At 35.6% G+C, this 13455-nt stretch overlaps 1 protein-coding gene across 1 annotated transcript; it reads left to right on the top strand.

The window, feature by feature from the left end:
* Positions 1-83: 83 nt before the first annotated feature.
* On the top strand, positions 84-5309 carry LOC115631311 (UDP-glucuronosyltransferase 2C1). The gene is made up of 4 exons (XM_030528025.1): positions 84-241; positions 2927-3182; positions 3244-3690; positions 4301-5309. The coding sequence occupies exons 2-4, from the start codon at positions 2927-2929 to the stop codon at positions 5182-5184; spliced, it is 1587 nt and encodes a 528-aa protein (XP_030383885.1). The 5' UTR covers positions 84-241; the 3' UTR covers positions 5185-5309.
* The last annotated feature ends 8146 nt before the right edge of the window (positions 5310-13455 follow it).

Below are 13455 nucleotides of genomic sequence, written 5' to 3' on the forward strand. Positions count from 1 at the left end.
CTTTTACAGTGCTCTGCAGTCGTTTGGATTTCTGTTGATTAACTCGAGGTGTTCGCCAACCGATCGTCAGTGATAACTGCACTGCAGAGCTCAGCAGTCGAGTCTACTCTGCTCGAGAACGTGAACAAAGCGCTTTCTGATTATACATACGAATATATTTTAAAATAAGTATTTGGCATTGTGATAAATGTGCTGAAATAAAACTTGCCAAATCGTTATACTAAGTGAAAAAAGCTTAAAGGTGAATACAAGAATGTTTAAGGAATGTTATGTGAAGTGTATTGAAGTGCTCGTTTCATTAAAAAACTATCCTTTAAGGAAATTAATAATTACGAGCAAACGTAAATCTATATAAATTGTTCAACATTTAAAAAATTGCTGCACTTATAGACAAATATAATGTGTATAATTTCAAGTATTAAGAAGAACTTAATTTCTTTGTTTGTGAAGCAAATAAATATTCCTTTTAAATATTTTACATATATAATATTATTCCAGAGTCCATCCAGTCCATCAAAAATAGTACAATAATAAATGATTTTAAAATATTTGTGGCTTTTATAAACTGAGTTAATATCTATCTTTTTTTGTGAATTAGTTTTTAATAAAATTTAAAATGATTCTAAAGTAGAGCGTAAAGAAGTTCTTTGAAAATTGCAGTTAAGCTTAAAAACTGATCAACATTGTGACTTTTTATGTGAATTAGTTTATAAAAAACGTTGTAATTTTTTTATAATTTTATTGGGAATGCCAAATTATTCAATTGTTTTTAATTGCACGACCAATCGAGTGTTGAATAAATAGTAAAAAGACTTTAATTGCTTAAATTATAAATACAATTTTTCAATTCTAACAGTTCCACTTTTAGTTCAACTTTAGAACCGGTCTCATCTTGTAATTAGCCAATTCTTATTATAATGAGTGCACATTTTATTTCAAATGATAATTTAAACAACATTGCAAACAGGCCTTTTACTAATGTATTCAATTTATTGAAATGCTAAAAATAGCTTTTAAGAATCAATATTTTAAGTGTACTTTTAATGCTTTAAAAATAAAATAACCACATTTTTTTGCGCAAGATAATTGACACCATCATCAAACACAACTTGGTATATATCAATATATCTGGCAAATTGCCAATTACAACCGACCACATGAGTACGCGTAATTATGCGCGTTGAGCTCGCTTTGAACCTTGGAGAATGCCGTAAAAATACTTGTCATACATATATCATATAATGTTATTAGACAAATACGTGTATACTATATAGTAGAAATCGGCAGCTGTACAAAAGCAATTGCTAAGTAAAACTGTTAAACATAACAGTACCTGTGTAGAGGCATGCGATCTATCAGTTCTCTCAATGACAAGTAACGTTTAAATGTATATTTTTATAGCACGACATATCCCCGACACCTAAATAAACAAAAGCAGAAAAAAATTGCGAGCGCGTTTGCGAAAAATAAAACAACAATAACATTTTTATTTTATCGCGCTTATCATGCATTTTTGTGGCTGTTTAAAAAAAAATTGCAACACCGTTTATCTGAATTTTAACTGAAGTGACAAAGTTGAACCATATTTTTTTTATTAAAAGAGCGCTACAATATTATGAAATGATATATTGTTTTGAATTGCTATAGCTGCTCTGATTATCTGTGACTTTCTATTGCTATACTGCAGCTGATCTTCATATTTGTTGACCCACTGGCTGAAGATAAGACGAAAGTGTATACGTAATACTAAGTATTTGCTGATAAGAAGTAGCGCACGTCTGGGTATGCCAAAGAAAATAGGTATTGATAACAGACTTGTAGACTTAAATTATTGAATTAAACGAGACAAACAGCTGAAGCAAATACAAAGGGTTCTAAATTGTTTTTGGGCAAAACTTTCCGAGCTGTTTTATGGAGAACACTTGTACGATTATGTTGAACTTTATAAGTGCTTTATAAAAATGTTTTAATAAACATTTTATTGAGTTTTAAAAGAAGTCATCTGTCCATACATAATTATCTCCTAACATTAATATTCATAAAAAGCTTTAAGCTCGAATTCGTTTTTACAAATGCATTTTATCTATCAGCTTAGGTTGCATTTGAGGGCGAAGTTTAATGAAGTTGTCCTTGAAGAACTTTCAAGCCACTCCGCAATTACAGTTGACTTTAATCTAGACACCTTATCTAACAGTCTTGTTAAAGCAAACATTTTATTGTTCGGCAAGATTTAAAATCAAAGAGCGCCCATTTCCCTCTATTAACCGAAGCTGGACATTATTTTTGCGTATTAAACTTTAAAAATAGTAGCTAATAACGACATACTTATAATAATAATTATAATAATAATTAATAATAATTAATAATAATTAATTTTTATGAAGCTTTAAATATAAAATTCAGTCTGGCACGCCCAGAGATAAAGTTACTTACATTGGCTTACAAGCCGAATAAGGCATTGACCATAGAATGCAGCCGATCCACTTCATAAATAAATTTCTAATTAGAATGATGAAATGAACACGCTATATTTCCAATAACTCGCATATGTGCTATATAGTGTCATAGGTGTGCCGATTTCTGATAATGCCAATTGTGGCTAGGGACAGGAACTAACATGGAAGCGCCTTTTACAAATCGAATATAGCAGCACTGCTAAGCTTATTATGTCTCATCAGGAATGGCAAATGCTTTAAGCACTTCACAGCCACTCGGTGCGCACAATTCAAATGCAAATCATGTTTATGGGAGGTGTATGCGCAACCGCAAAGTGGAAACGAGACTAACACCTGATGCAATATGCAAATTGTGATATAAAACAATTAATTATTACACAAAACAGATTAAAGTTGAGATGTGATATTAATTAGGTGCTGTCGCCTAAATGACTGGCAATTTAATACCCGATTGTTGATTTTTATTGCAGATGCAGCTGCAGTTGAATCGCTTCCTGCTTTTGGCGCTGGCGCTTCTAATGTCCGGCGGCCTCAGCGAGGCAGCTCGCATACTCTTCATGGGACCGTTTCCGGCGCCGAGCCACTGGATGTGGTTGGAGCACTTCCAGCGGGATTTGCTGCGGCGAGGCCATCAGGTGACTAGCGTCAATAATCACCCCACCAAGAAGCCGCACGAAAACTTGACGGAGATCATCATCAATCCCAGCTTCGATATTCCCTTCCACTGTGCGTATGAGTAATATATTTTGTATTCGTAACATGTTATATAAATCTGCCATTGTTTCAGTTCCCAAGAAGAACATCTTTAGTATGAGATACACCAGCGATTTCCAGAATCTGCAAATGTGGTGGGCTCTTGGACTCATGACCAGCGAGCATGCACTGCAGGATGAAAAGCTGAAGCAGCTCGTGGCCAGCACAGATCAGCACTACGATTTGGTCATATTGGAGCAATTCTTCCACGAGGCCTTTCTCATGTTTGGCCATAAATTCAATTGTCCCGTCGTTACTATTGGAACTATGGGCTATGCCGATAATATGGATCATGCTATGGGCCTGTTAACGCCTTGGTCCTTTATACCACATCTGCTGTTGCCACATACGGATCGCATGAGCTTCTCACAACGCGCCTATAACGCATATCTATCGTTGTATGACTCGATAATGAGACGCTGGTATTATTTGCCCAAAATGCAGGAATTGGCTGTCAAATATTTCGGTGATGCCATTAAAGGTGAGTGTGGGAAACAAATGAAATCACGCTGATAAGTAGGCAGGTGTATGAATAATTAGAAAAAAACGCTTATATATATTTCTCTGGGTTTTGAGACTATATATTCCATATAATAGCGAGCAATAGTATATATAGATGCTTAACTGACCTATCACACTATAAAGTAATTTAAACAAAAGTCAGGTTGTATTATTTTTCCAATCCCTTTCTCAGCACAAATCTATATTTTATGATCTTTTTCTTATTGATTACAATTAAATGAAAGCTATATTTATGCCTGCTTTGGAAACCTTAACTGACTGGCAGTTTGTAGGAAAAAAAGCACAAACCTAGTGATTGATAATAATCACTTTTTTGCAGTACATTTGATTTGTAGTATAATTGGCTAATACTTCTTAAAGCACCTTAAGTAAGAGCAACGAGTACGGATTGATATTAGTTTACATAAAAAGGTGCTTATATTTATTTACATTTATTTATAGATGTGTAGATTAATATAACTTGATTGTGGGAATTATTAACGTCAGCGCTTCAATGTCAAAGTGACAATCGCATCTTCGATCTGAAAAGCGGCCTCTAATAGTCTCGTTGTTTGTCTTTGTTTTTTCAGGACCACTTCCCCATGTCCATCAATTGGAGCGAAATATTTCGCTGATGTTGATCAACAGTCATCGCAGTGTCGATTTGCCACGCCCCGGTATGCCGGGTCTGGTGAATGTGGGCGGTGCACATATCCAGCCCGCTCGACCGCTACCTGCGCACATGCAGGCCTTCATTGACAAGGCCACCCATGGCGTGGTCTACTTCAGTTTGGGGTCCTATATGAAGAGCACGGACATGCCGCCGGAGAAAACGGCACTCATTCTGAAGGCCTTCGGGCAGCTGAAGCAACAGGTGCTGTGGAAGTACGAAAATGATTCGATTGGCGAGCTGCCACCCAATGTGATGATCAGTCCGTGGATGCCACAGAACGACATTCTTGCGCATCCCAATATCAAGTTGTTCATCACACACGGCGGCCTCTTTGGCACGCAGGAGGGCATACATTGGGGCGTGCCTATGCTCTGCATACCCCTCTATGGGGATCAGCATAGAAATACCATAAAATCGGTGCGTGAGGGCTATGCGCGCTCCTTAGTCTTCTCGAAGCTCACCGTCGACGACTTGGTGAGCAACATCGAGACGTTGATCTACGAACCTCAGTACAAACGAAGTGCCAAGCAAGTGTCCCAACGTTTTCGTGACAATCCCATGCATCCACTCGATGAGGCTAGCTACTGGATCGAGTATATAATCCGGCATAAGGGTGCGACTCATCTGAAATCTCAAGGCGCTTTCATGCCCCTCTATCAGTATCTGTTACTGGATGTGCTCGCCTGTCTACTGTTGGTACTGGTGCTCACCATTTGGCTACCTTGGCGCATGTTGCGCTCCTTACGCAAATGGTGGAGTGCCACGACGGTGAAGGCGCGTGAAAGCAAAAAGGAGCTGTGAGGGGCCGAGTGCCTCCAAACTAGTTTTTAAGTGTTTTGTAAATAGCTAGGCGTATACGATGTATCGTTAACATTGCCAAGTCACAGTCACTGCAAAATAAATGGTGATATTATTTTAACATGCCACATGCCGCTTCATAATTCGATTTGCTAAGACCAGCCTAGTCATTAAGGAAAGATCAAGAGAGAGCTTTTTGCTGGTTAGTCAAGCCAAGTCATTTTGTCGATTCTGTCTCTAAGGGTCGCTGTTGCGGTGGATATTTATAATGCGAGACGCCTCTCCAAGTGTATGCCCAAGTACTTGTAGCTGTAGAGTTCTTCCTACAGCTGGTCCTTCAAGAAGACGCCAGGATGGCACATTGGCGCACTTGCTCTTTATAAAATTTTGATTCAAACTTGTAAACTCTTCTATATATAAAAGAATTTCAAAAGTTGCCTCAACATATGCCTTCAAATTATGAAGTGAAGAGAATAAAAATGTAATTGCCTACTTTTAGGCTGCGATGTATATATGTCGAACATCTTTCTGTTACTTTCTTAGCACCTTTTTAGGTTGGCTTCATAATGAGGGTAATTGATGGAATTTGATGGAAATTTAAAATGTTTTTCTGTTCAATATTTCCTTATTAAGAATGCCGGTGCTTGACTTGCGAAACTGAAAGAAAAGTTAGCGAAAAAAAGCTAAAAGAAACAGTTAACATTAATATCCGAAAATTGTATTTTATTTATTTGCAAAATTAGAGACCTTACCTAAGTGCTACTGATAAACGCAATTATAATTAATACGAGTTTATAATTTTTTTTTTTTTTTTTTTAAATGACAAATCTTAAATAGTGGCCTAAGGTAAGAAATTAAAGTAAAATAAATTGAAACGATGCAAGAAAATTGTAAATAATGGTCATATGATTGCAATATACTGATAAATTATCAGTTCGATATGCTTTAAATTAGCTATGACTTATGAGCTTGTTATTTTCATAAGTAAGTTATTAAAGAGTATCATTTTTCAGTCATGTTGTTTTTAGATCTTACATCACAACGTTTTAATTATAATGAAATTTGAATAATGAAATTTGAATAATGAAATTTATGATCACTAATAAGAAGTACATATAAATACATTGTTTGTTGATTACTTTCTATATAAACAGCTTTAATTTTAAGTTTTTTTTATAAATGAAAAATATGTTATCAACATTTTTTATCCCGGTATTTTTGCGGGTAAATTTACAGTACAGTCATCTGTGATGTTTTCATCTCAATATTTCAGATCTGACGACTCACAAGTATGGCAAATAAGAAAGAACGCTACTGACGAGCAAGTCCGAATGTAAAATACCCTTTACCCAAATAAATTTCAAGCGTTGAGTTATATGCAGCCACTGTTTTATAAATTGCAATTATTTTTGTAGCTCGAAAATAAGAGAAATCTAAATCCACCTTTCCGCTGAACTCAAATGTTATTTCATCAGTAATTTATAGCTGATATACAACATTTTCATTGCTATTATATCGTAGCCAATAGCTGCACTTGTGGCACCACAAGCACTTGCCAACAGTATTTTCTTTGTTAACTTGTTGCTGGTTGGACTAAATGGCTACCACTTTATTACGGAGATGTTTAGAATTTGCTTGCCATTGAGTTGCGTATTTCATCAGTTTTGCTGGCAGCTTAAATATCTAGCCATATTCTATGAATTATGTATGTCTCAATTAATTAAACCAAAAATAGCAAAAAGGCACATGGCACAAATATGCCGAGCACTTGGCATACTCGTATGTTGCTACAATCACGAGTGTGCTAGACAGACTCGTATTTCAATGCTCATGAAACACCCACGGGTTGCACGTTCTTTGTTCAAAGACTTGGCGAGATGAATTGAATTGAATTATGTATGCATATATGTGGATTTATGTCTATAGGTGTATGGAGTCGAAAAGCAGTTAAGCAACTTATCGCTGATAAGTTGTAGACGTTAAAATATTAGGTATGTAAAGTAGGCTGCATTCACATGACGGGGCGCTTTACACTCTTGAACTTGTGCCACTATAACGAATTCATTATGCAAATCTATTACATAATTTATTCTACTTAATGAAACCGCTTTTTGTCGCCCATCCAGTCTTTTACTTTCACTGAGCACGCGCTCCCATTTAACGGAAATTTTGTAGTTAAGCAGAGCGCCGGTCTGCCTTTTTGAAGGTTCAAGTGCGAAGTGTTGCTATTACGGTTCGATATAATAGCATAGAATAATTATAGATCTATAGGAGCAAACAAAGTAGTTTTTTTGTGCGCATCTTTATCATTTGTTCGCTTATTGTCTTTGAGAAATTTAAATGATACACATTTAGATATTGAAATGTTATTATAATAATAGAGAAAACCACGCGAATAGGTTGGGAATCTACGAAACCTTTCTACACTATAAAATATGTGGTAAAATAACTTGCTTTAATCGAAAATAAAAAACAAGCTTCACATTCTCCTTTCGGCTGCTAGAAGCCAAAACATCTGATTTATAAATGCAATTTGTTGTTTACAGTGAATATAAATACTCGTATGAATATTTGATAAACATTAGCAACATTGTTTTATTTATTTTTAATAAATTAAAACTAACTTATAAGGGGATTTCTTTTTGCAATTTTTACGTTGGTTTTTCTAGAACTTCTCTAGTGTTGCTGAAGTGTAGAAAAATTAAAAACAGTTTTGATTATTTTACACTTTTGTGCTTCATTTCTGGTAATGTGCTTTACTCTTTTAAGATAAAACGAAGAGTAATAGAAGCCATACTCGGGTGATTATTTGGGGGCAACTTTTTCTAACGGTATTCCATCATTTCACTTTTCGTTTTTATGTATTTCAAATATCATTTAAAAGATATTGTTTTACGTAATGTGACGAACCGGACCTGCCTTTATCTGGCGGTCGTCAACATCGACAGAATGCGAAGAAGAAGATCCAAATACTCGTAATGATCGTGCCTGGCACGCTAATGTTCAGACTTTGGAATGACCGATGAATTTCATCGCAAAAGGTCACTCCAAAGGCCATAGAAAACCCAACAACACAACAAGTGTTAGGCGCCATCTAAAAATGCTTTTTAATTATATAGATCTATATATATAGATATATTTAAGCATATTGATAGGCAAACCGGCTTCAAAGTTCTGTCAATTTACATATTAGAGTCAAACATTAATTGTCTGAACTGAAGCTTCGCAAATATTTAGAACATTCCATTCAAGGATGTGGGGGCCGGTCTGCGATAAGTGCTTGTATTGATGGCATGGCTAACATCCGCTTGGGAATTCAGCAAATGCTTTGAAACAAACAGTTCATAAATTTTCATTGCATTTATTATATGAGGCAGCGAATTGGTCACATGATTTTTAACAAAAAAGTGAGCGAGCAACTTTTGTTTTTTTCCTCTCTCCCTCTCACTCTTCTTTTTTATTTAACAACAATATTGGCTTTGTTGAAGCTTCAGTGTTGTTGTGTTATGTTGTTGTTGTTGTTTTTTTTTTTGGTTCCTGTTACTAATGTCTGAGGTGGCGTCGAGGTGAGCTTAAAACTTGAAACTACCAAATGAAGATTGGCATAGAGCACGTGATACTACGCTTTAATTTTGTTTTTATTTTATTTTATTTTAGGTTGTGTTTGGTTGTGTGCGCCTTTCGCAATCAAGAAACCGTCAGAAATGGTCGTTGAAATGTTATTTGAAGTAATATTTTTTAAATGCGATGACATTTGCTGCAAATTAAGGCCCTAGCAAGGTCATGTGAAGGGCAGCCATTAGCGCTGATTTGATATTTGTTATTTGTTGCTTCGCGGTGGCATTTTTGAACAACAGTGTTGATTGATTAGAAAGTTGTTGTCATAGCTTTTCAAATTACCATAACCAAGTGTTGCAATGCAGATTATTTGAAAATAAATAAAGACATTATGCAAATAAGTAGGCACACTAATTTAAGGTTTTCGACATTTGAGTTTTCAAAATATTGTTTCATCTTTATTACAACTTAACTAAAACAAAGTATTAAAAAAAAAAATTAAAAAACCCTTAGCAGTGAATGTCTACATAGTCAGCCAATGTTTAATATCCTGTAGCCTAAGCCTCAAAGGGTATATTAGGAAAAGAAACCATTTCCCATTTCATAACAACAACGACGAATCAACTTAATGTCTGTCATCTGTTCACTATAGAAACAGCTAAAATAACAGCTAAGTTGAACAGCTAAGCCCACATACTTTGCAAGTAGATTCATCTGATTCTAATCTCCACCTTTCTTTCGAATTTTATTTAATTCTCTTATGAAGAGTAATTGACATATATTGGTTTTAAGATTCTATCGTTTGATTTGTAAATATATTGATGATTAAAAGTTTGGTAAATACATATTACATGAAATATAAATGGATTACATACTATAGCTGTCCTTTTACTGAATATTACATGAAATATAAATGGATTACATACTATAGCTGTCCTTTTACTGAAAATTGCATTCAACTAATTAAGAGTTGTCATACAAATTAAAAAATTGCATCTCGAATAAAAATAGTATAGAAATGCGAAATAAGCTAAAAATTTGACACGCTTCGAAATTTGTATACATTTCAAAACAGAAAATAAAAATAAGCTATTATCTGTCACGTTTCTAAGGTTTGTATAAATTTCAAAATTGTGATTCTGACTCATTTCTTAGTAGGTTTAGCTGCTAACAACCGCTAATAAGCCACGTTCATTGACTTTATTTGTACGACATTTTGTATTGGGACTTCGAACCTACTGCGTAGATAACAAATAGTTAGTAAATTCTTTTGGGGATTCCGCGATTTTCATGAGTCAGAGACTAGACATTAGTTTCAAGAAGGTGTGAATATAGTTTCAGCGCAAATTAGCGAATAACGAATTGCATTAACAGGATATTTTTCAAAATGAACAAAAATGTTCTAAATGGCTAACTGGGGGTGTTTGCGAATTTTCCCCAAAAATTTCTTTAATAATTAAACGATTTAATAATACAGAAATAGATGATAGATTTGAGAGCAGCTAAGTAAATTTTCTTGTTTCCTATTAAAAGCCCATTAATGTGAAGCTCTCTTGTCCCAAAACTGTCCGGAATAATTCAAAAGCCTCATTTTTTCAAATCCTGACATATGTTTAAATGCGAAACAATATATATGTATATGATTGATTGATCTAATAGATGAGTGATTTATTAACCAATTGATTGATCTAAACACTGATTCATTAACTGATTGATCTGCTTAAAGTTGGACGTTGACCGATTAATTATTTGATTAAAATAAGTTTACAGATTTATTGATTGAATCGTACGATTATAGGTTGCTGAATTTATAAAGAGATTGTTTTTTTTTCACTGATGACTACCTTAAAGGTTTTTAATAATCAATAAAAACATGATTAAGACTACAAAGTTGACTGATTGCAAGCATTGATTGCTTACCTATTTCATTAATAACTTTAAAGCTTAACGTTGCCTAACTCACTGCCATATTGATTTAACTATGATAGGAGTTGAGTGGGACTGACTGATTGATTGAATTGTGATTGGAATTAGCTGATTAGTTGATAGATTTCATAATCAAATTATTCAATTACTTTTCTGTTTGACCAATTGATTATATTAGGATGGATTCTTGATTGTTTTTTTTCTTCTTTTATATATTTTAGTAAGAGATTAACAACCATTACATTACACGCCAAACTTAACAAAATGTACAAGCAGGGATTATGATTATTTATTGTTTTGTTTTTTTTTTTTTTGTGAGAACTCTTCTCAACTTAGCGTAGGGTCGACAATCAATTTATCAACGTTATTAGTTTTATGATAGGAAAATCCTTGCATGTTCGGTAATTCTAACAGATGTTTGATTTTGTAATATGCGCCACCATTTTGTGATTTATGTAAACATTGGCTTGATGTCGTATTTTAATTAGCATGCCAACACCACATCCGCTCTAAGGCTGTTGCTTTTGCTTTGTTTTGGGGTTTTATGATTACACCTGTGTGGCCAATATATGGCATGTGGCAGTCTCAAATAAGCCATCTGTCGCCATCTGTCGCCATTTGTCGCCAATATTGATATAATATTTTAGCACCTAAATGCTAAATGATATGCTTAGGCTTTTAATCAGTGCTTCTGAAATTTTATCGCCTTTGGTACTCGTATATGGCTGTGCTGGTGACTGATTAGGATAGTGGAGGCCAGGCCCCTAATAACTCCGATAGCAATAAAATAGCAGCCATTGCCCAAGAGGGGCAGACGCCCCTTGAGACCTTTGCAACTGGTACTTGCTGGCACCCGCGGTCTGTTGTTTTGGCTTACATCATGGCAGGAGCCCATATATGTATATCTATATAGCTATATAGCCGAACAATCAGCTGAAACTTGTTTTGCACAGCAACAGCAACAAATATTTGCCTCTTCATTTATTCACTCATTCATTTACTTACTTGTTGTTGTTGTGGCTGTTGTGGTTGTTGGGTCGTCTGCGGCTTCTTGTCGCTGCTTTTTGTGTAAATTACAAAAAATAATAACAAGCGACACACAGCGCGTGACTCCTTTCACATGCTAAAGACGAAATCAAAAATGCAGACAAAGGTGTTAAAACTGAAAAAAAAAACAGAATTAAATTATATTCGCATTGTTGAGGAATAAAATTGGCAACAAAGGGCTGGAGGCGCGACGCATGTGCACGTTGGCCTGATTTTGTTTTCGTTTGAACTACAATGACAACAAAAATTTGGCCCAACACCATACAAGATAGCGCCAACAAGCGTGCTATTTTGAATTCTCACAATTGCCGATATACTCTTACATAGATGAGCGAGTAAGCGAACGATTCAAAGAGTCAAGTGCATGAGCAGTGGATGTCAGATCAACCCGCAATTAAAATTGAAAACAAATTCTGAGTCTTTGTACAAAGATTAATCAGTAGTAACAATTAATGAAGAAGCCACTAACTTAACTTATATAGTTATGTATGTTCCTAAAAACGTGTGCAGACAACTAATGTGCACAACAAATAATGAGGGAGAGAGATTAGCGAAAGAGAGAAAGAGTTCATAGAAAAAGGGAGAGAGATGATGTAAGATGGCAGATGTTTAGCCGGTAGTGTAACTGAAAAAAGGACTATTAGGCAGTCTATCGGACGAGGCGAGGTACATAAATTATATAAACAGATGATATAAAATGAGAGATGATGAAATATATTAAGCAACATTATTGATTCCTTAGAGTTTTTCTTGTTTTTTTTAAATTTATTTTATAACAGAAGAACTGCTAGAGAGATGATGTAAGATGACAGATGAGCAGTATAGTTCTTTCCTTTAAAAATTTGCGACTGAAAAAGGATCTATTAAGCAGTCCATCAATCAAGATGATGTAAAATGCGAGATGATGAAATATGATAAACAATATTGTAGATTCCTTTGAGTTTTTTCTAGCGTCTCTTTCTTGTCTCTCTTAGATTCGAGAGTAAGCTCTGGCATGGCGCTACCTTGAACAAATATGCAGCAGAGTAGGCCTCAAGCTGTGTTGAAGAGTGTAAAGCCGAGCTTCGTCATCGCGTCGTCTTCGGCCCCGTCTTTACTTTCTCTAGAGCTGTACAAACACACATACAAATGGAATTGCTCGCTCTTGTGCGTATGTTTGTGTGAGAGTGGTACCGGCAAAGCTTTTGGACCTACACCACCGGTTTTTGTGTGCTAAAACTTGGCCGAAGCTTGCCACTCAACGCTTGGCTTACAGTAGATCCGTTTTGAGTGTTTTGCCTTTTAAGACGCGGCCCCAGCGCTCACAGCTTTCAGATACGTTTTTGCCGTGCCAGCGAGCGTTTGGTTCGTCTGTCTGTGTGTGTGTTTGTTGTGGTCTCGCCGTGTTTGTCGAACGCCTGAGCTGCGTTCAGTTCGTTGCCGCGTTCGTTCAGGTCGTGACGTGAACGCGCATGTCTTTGTTGCGATCTCGCTGCGCTCTCCATTGTGGCCAAGATAGCTTCGTCGTGTGTCCGATACTTTTTGCGTCAATGTGCTGCTTTGCATTGCCTGCGTTATGCTAATTACCGAAAGGATACAAATCATAGCGTACATTATCGGTTACAATCTCTTTGGCAAGACGACGTCTGACGTTTTATGATTTCTTCAAAATTCTCTTGCTTTTTGACAACAAACGCGATTTAAAAATAATTCAAATAAACAAGTGCTAAGTCAAGTAAAAGTGCAAATATCCAACGACATATA

Source organism: Scaptodrosophila lebanonensis, unplaced genomic scaffold, assembly GCF_003285725.1.
Source record: "Scaptodrosophila lebanonensis strain 11010-0011.00,11010-0021.00 unplaced genomic scaffold, SlebRS2 tig00001412-arrow-pilon, whole genome shotgun sequence".
In the NCBI taxonomy this organism is placed as follows: Eukaryota; Metazoa; Arthropoda; class Insecta; order Diptera; family Drosophilidae; genus Scaptodrosophila; species Scaptodrosophila lebanonensis.

Coding starts and splice junctions, on each gene's coding strand:
- LOC115631311 (XM_030528025.1), top strand. CDS start 2,927: ATGCAGCTGCAGTTGAATCGCTTCCTGCTTTTGGCGCTGGCGCTTCTA. Junction 3,183..3,243: donor CTTCGATATTCCCTTCCACT/GTGCGTATGAGT, acceptor CCATTGTTTCAG/TTCCCAAGAAGAACATCTTT. Junction 3,691..4,300: donor TTTCGGTGATGCCATTAAAG/GTGAGTGTGGGA, acceptor TTGTTTTTTCAG/GACCACTTCCCCATGTCCAT.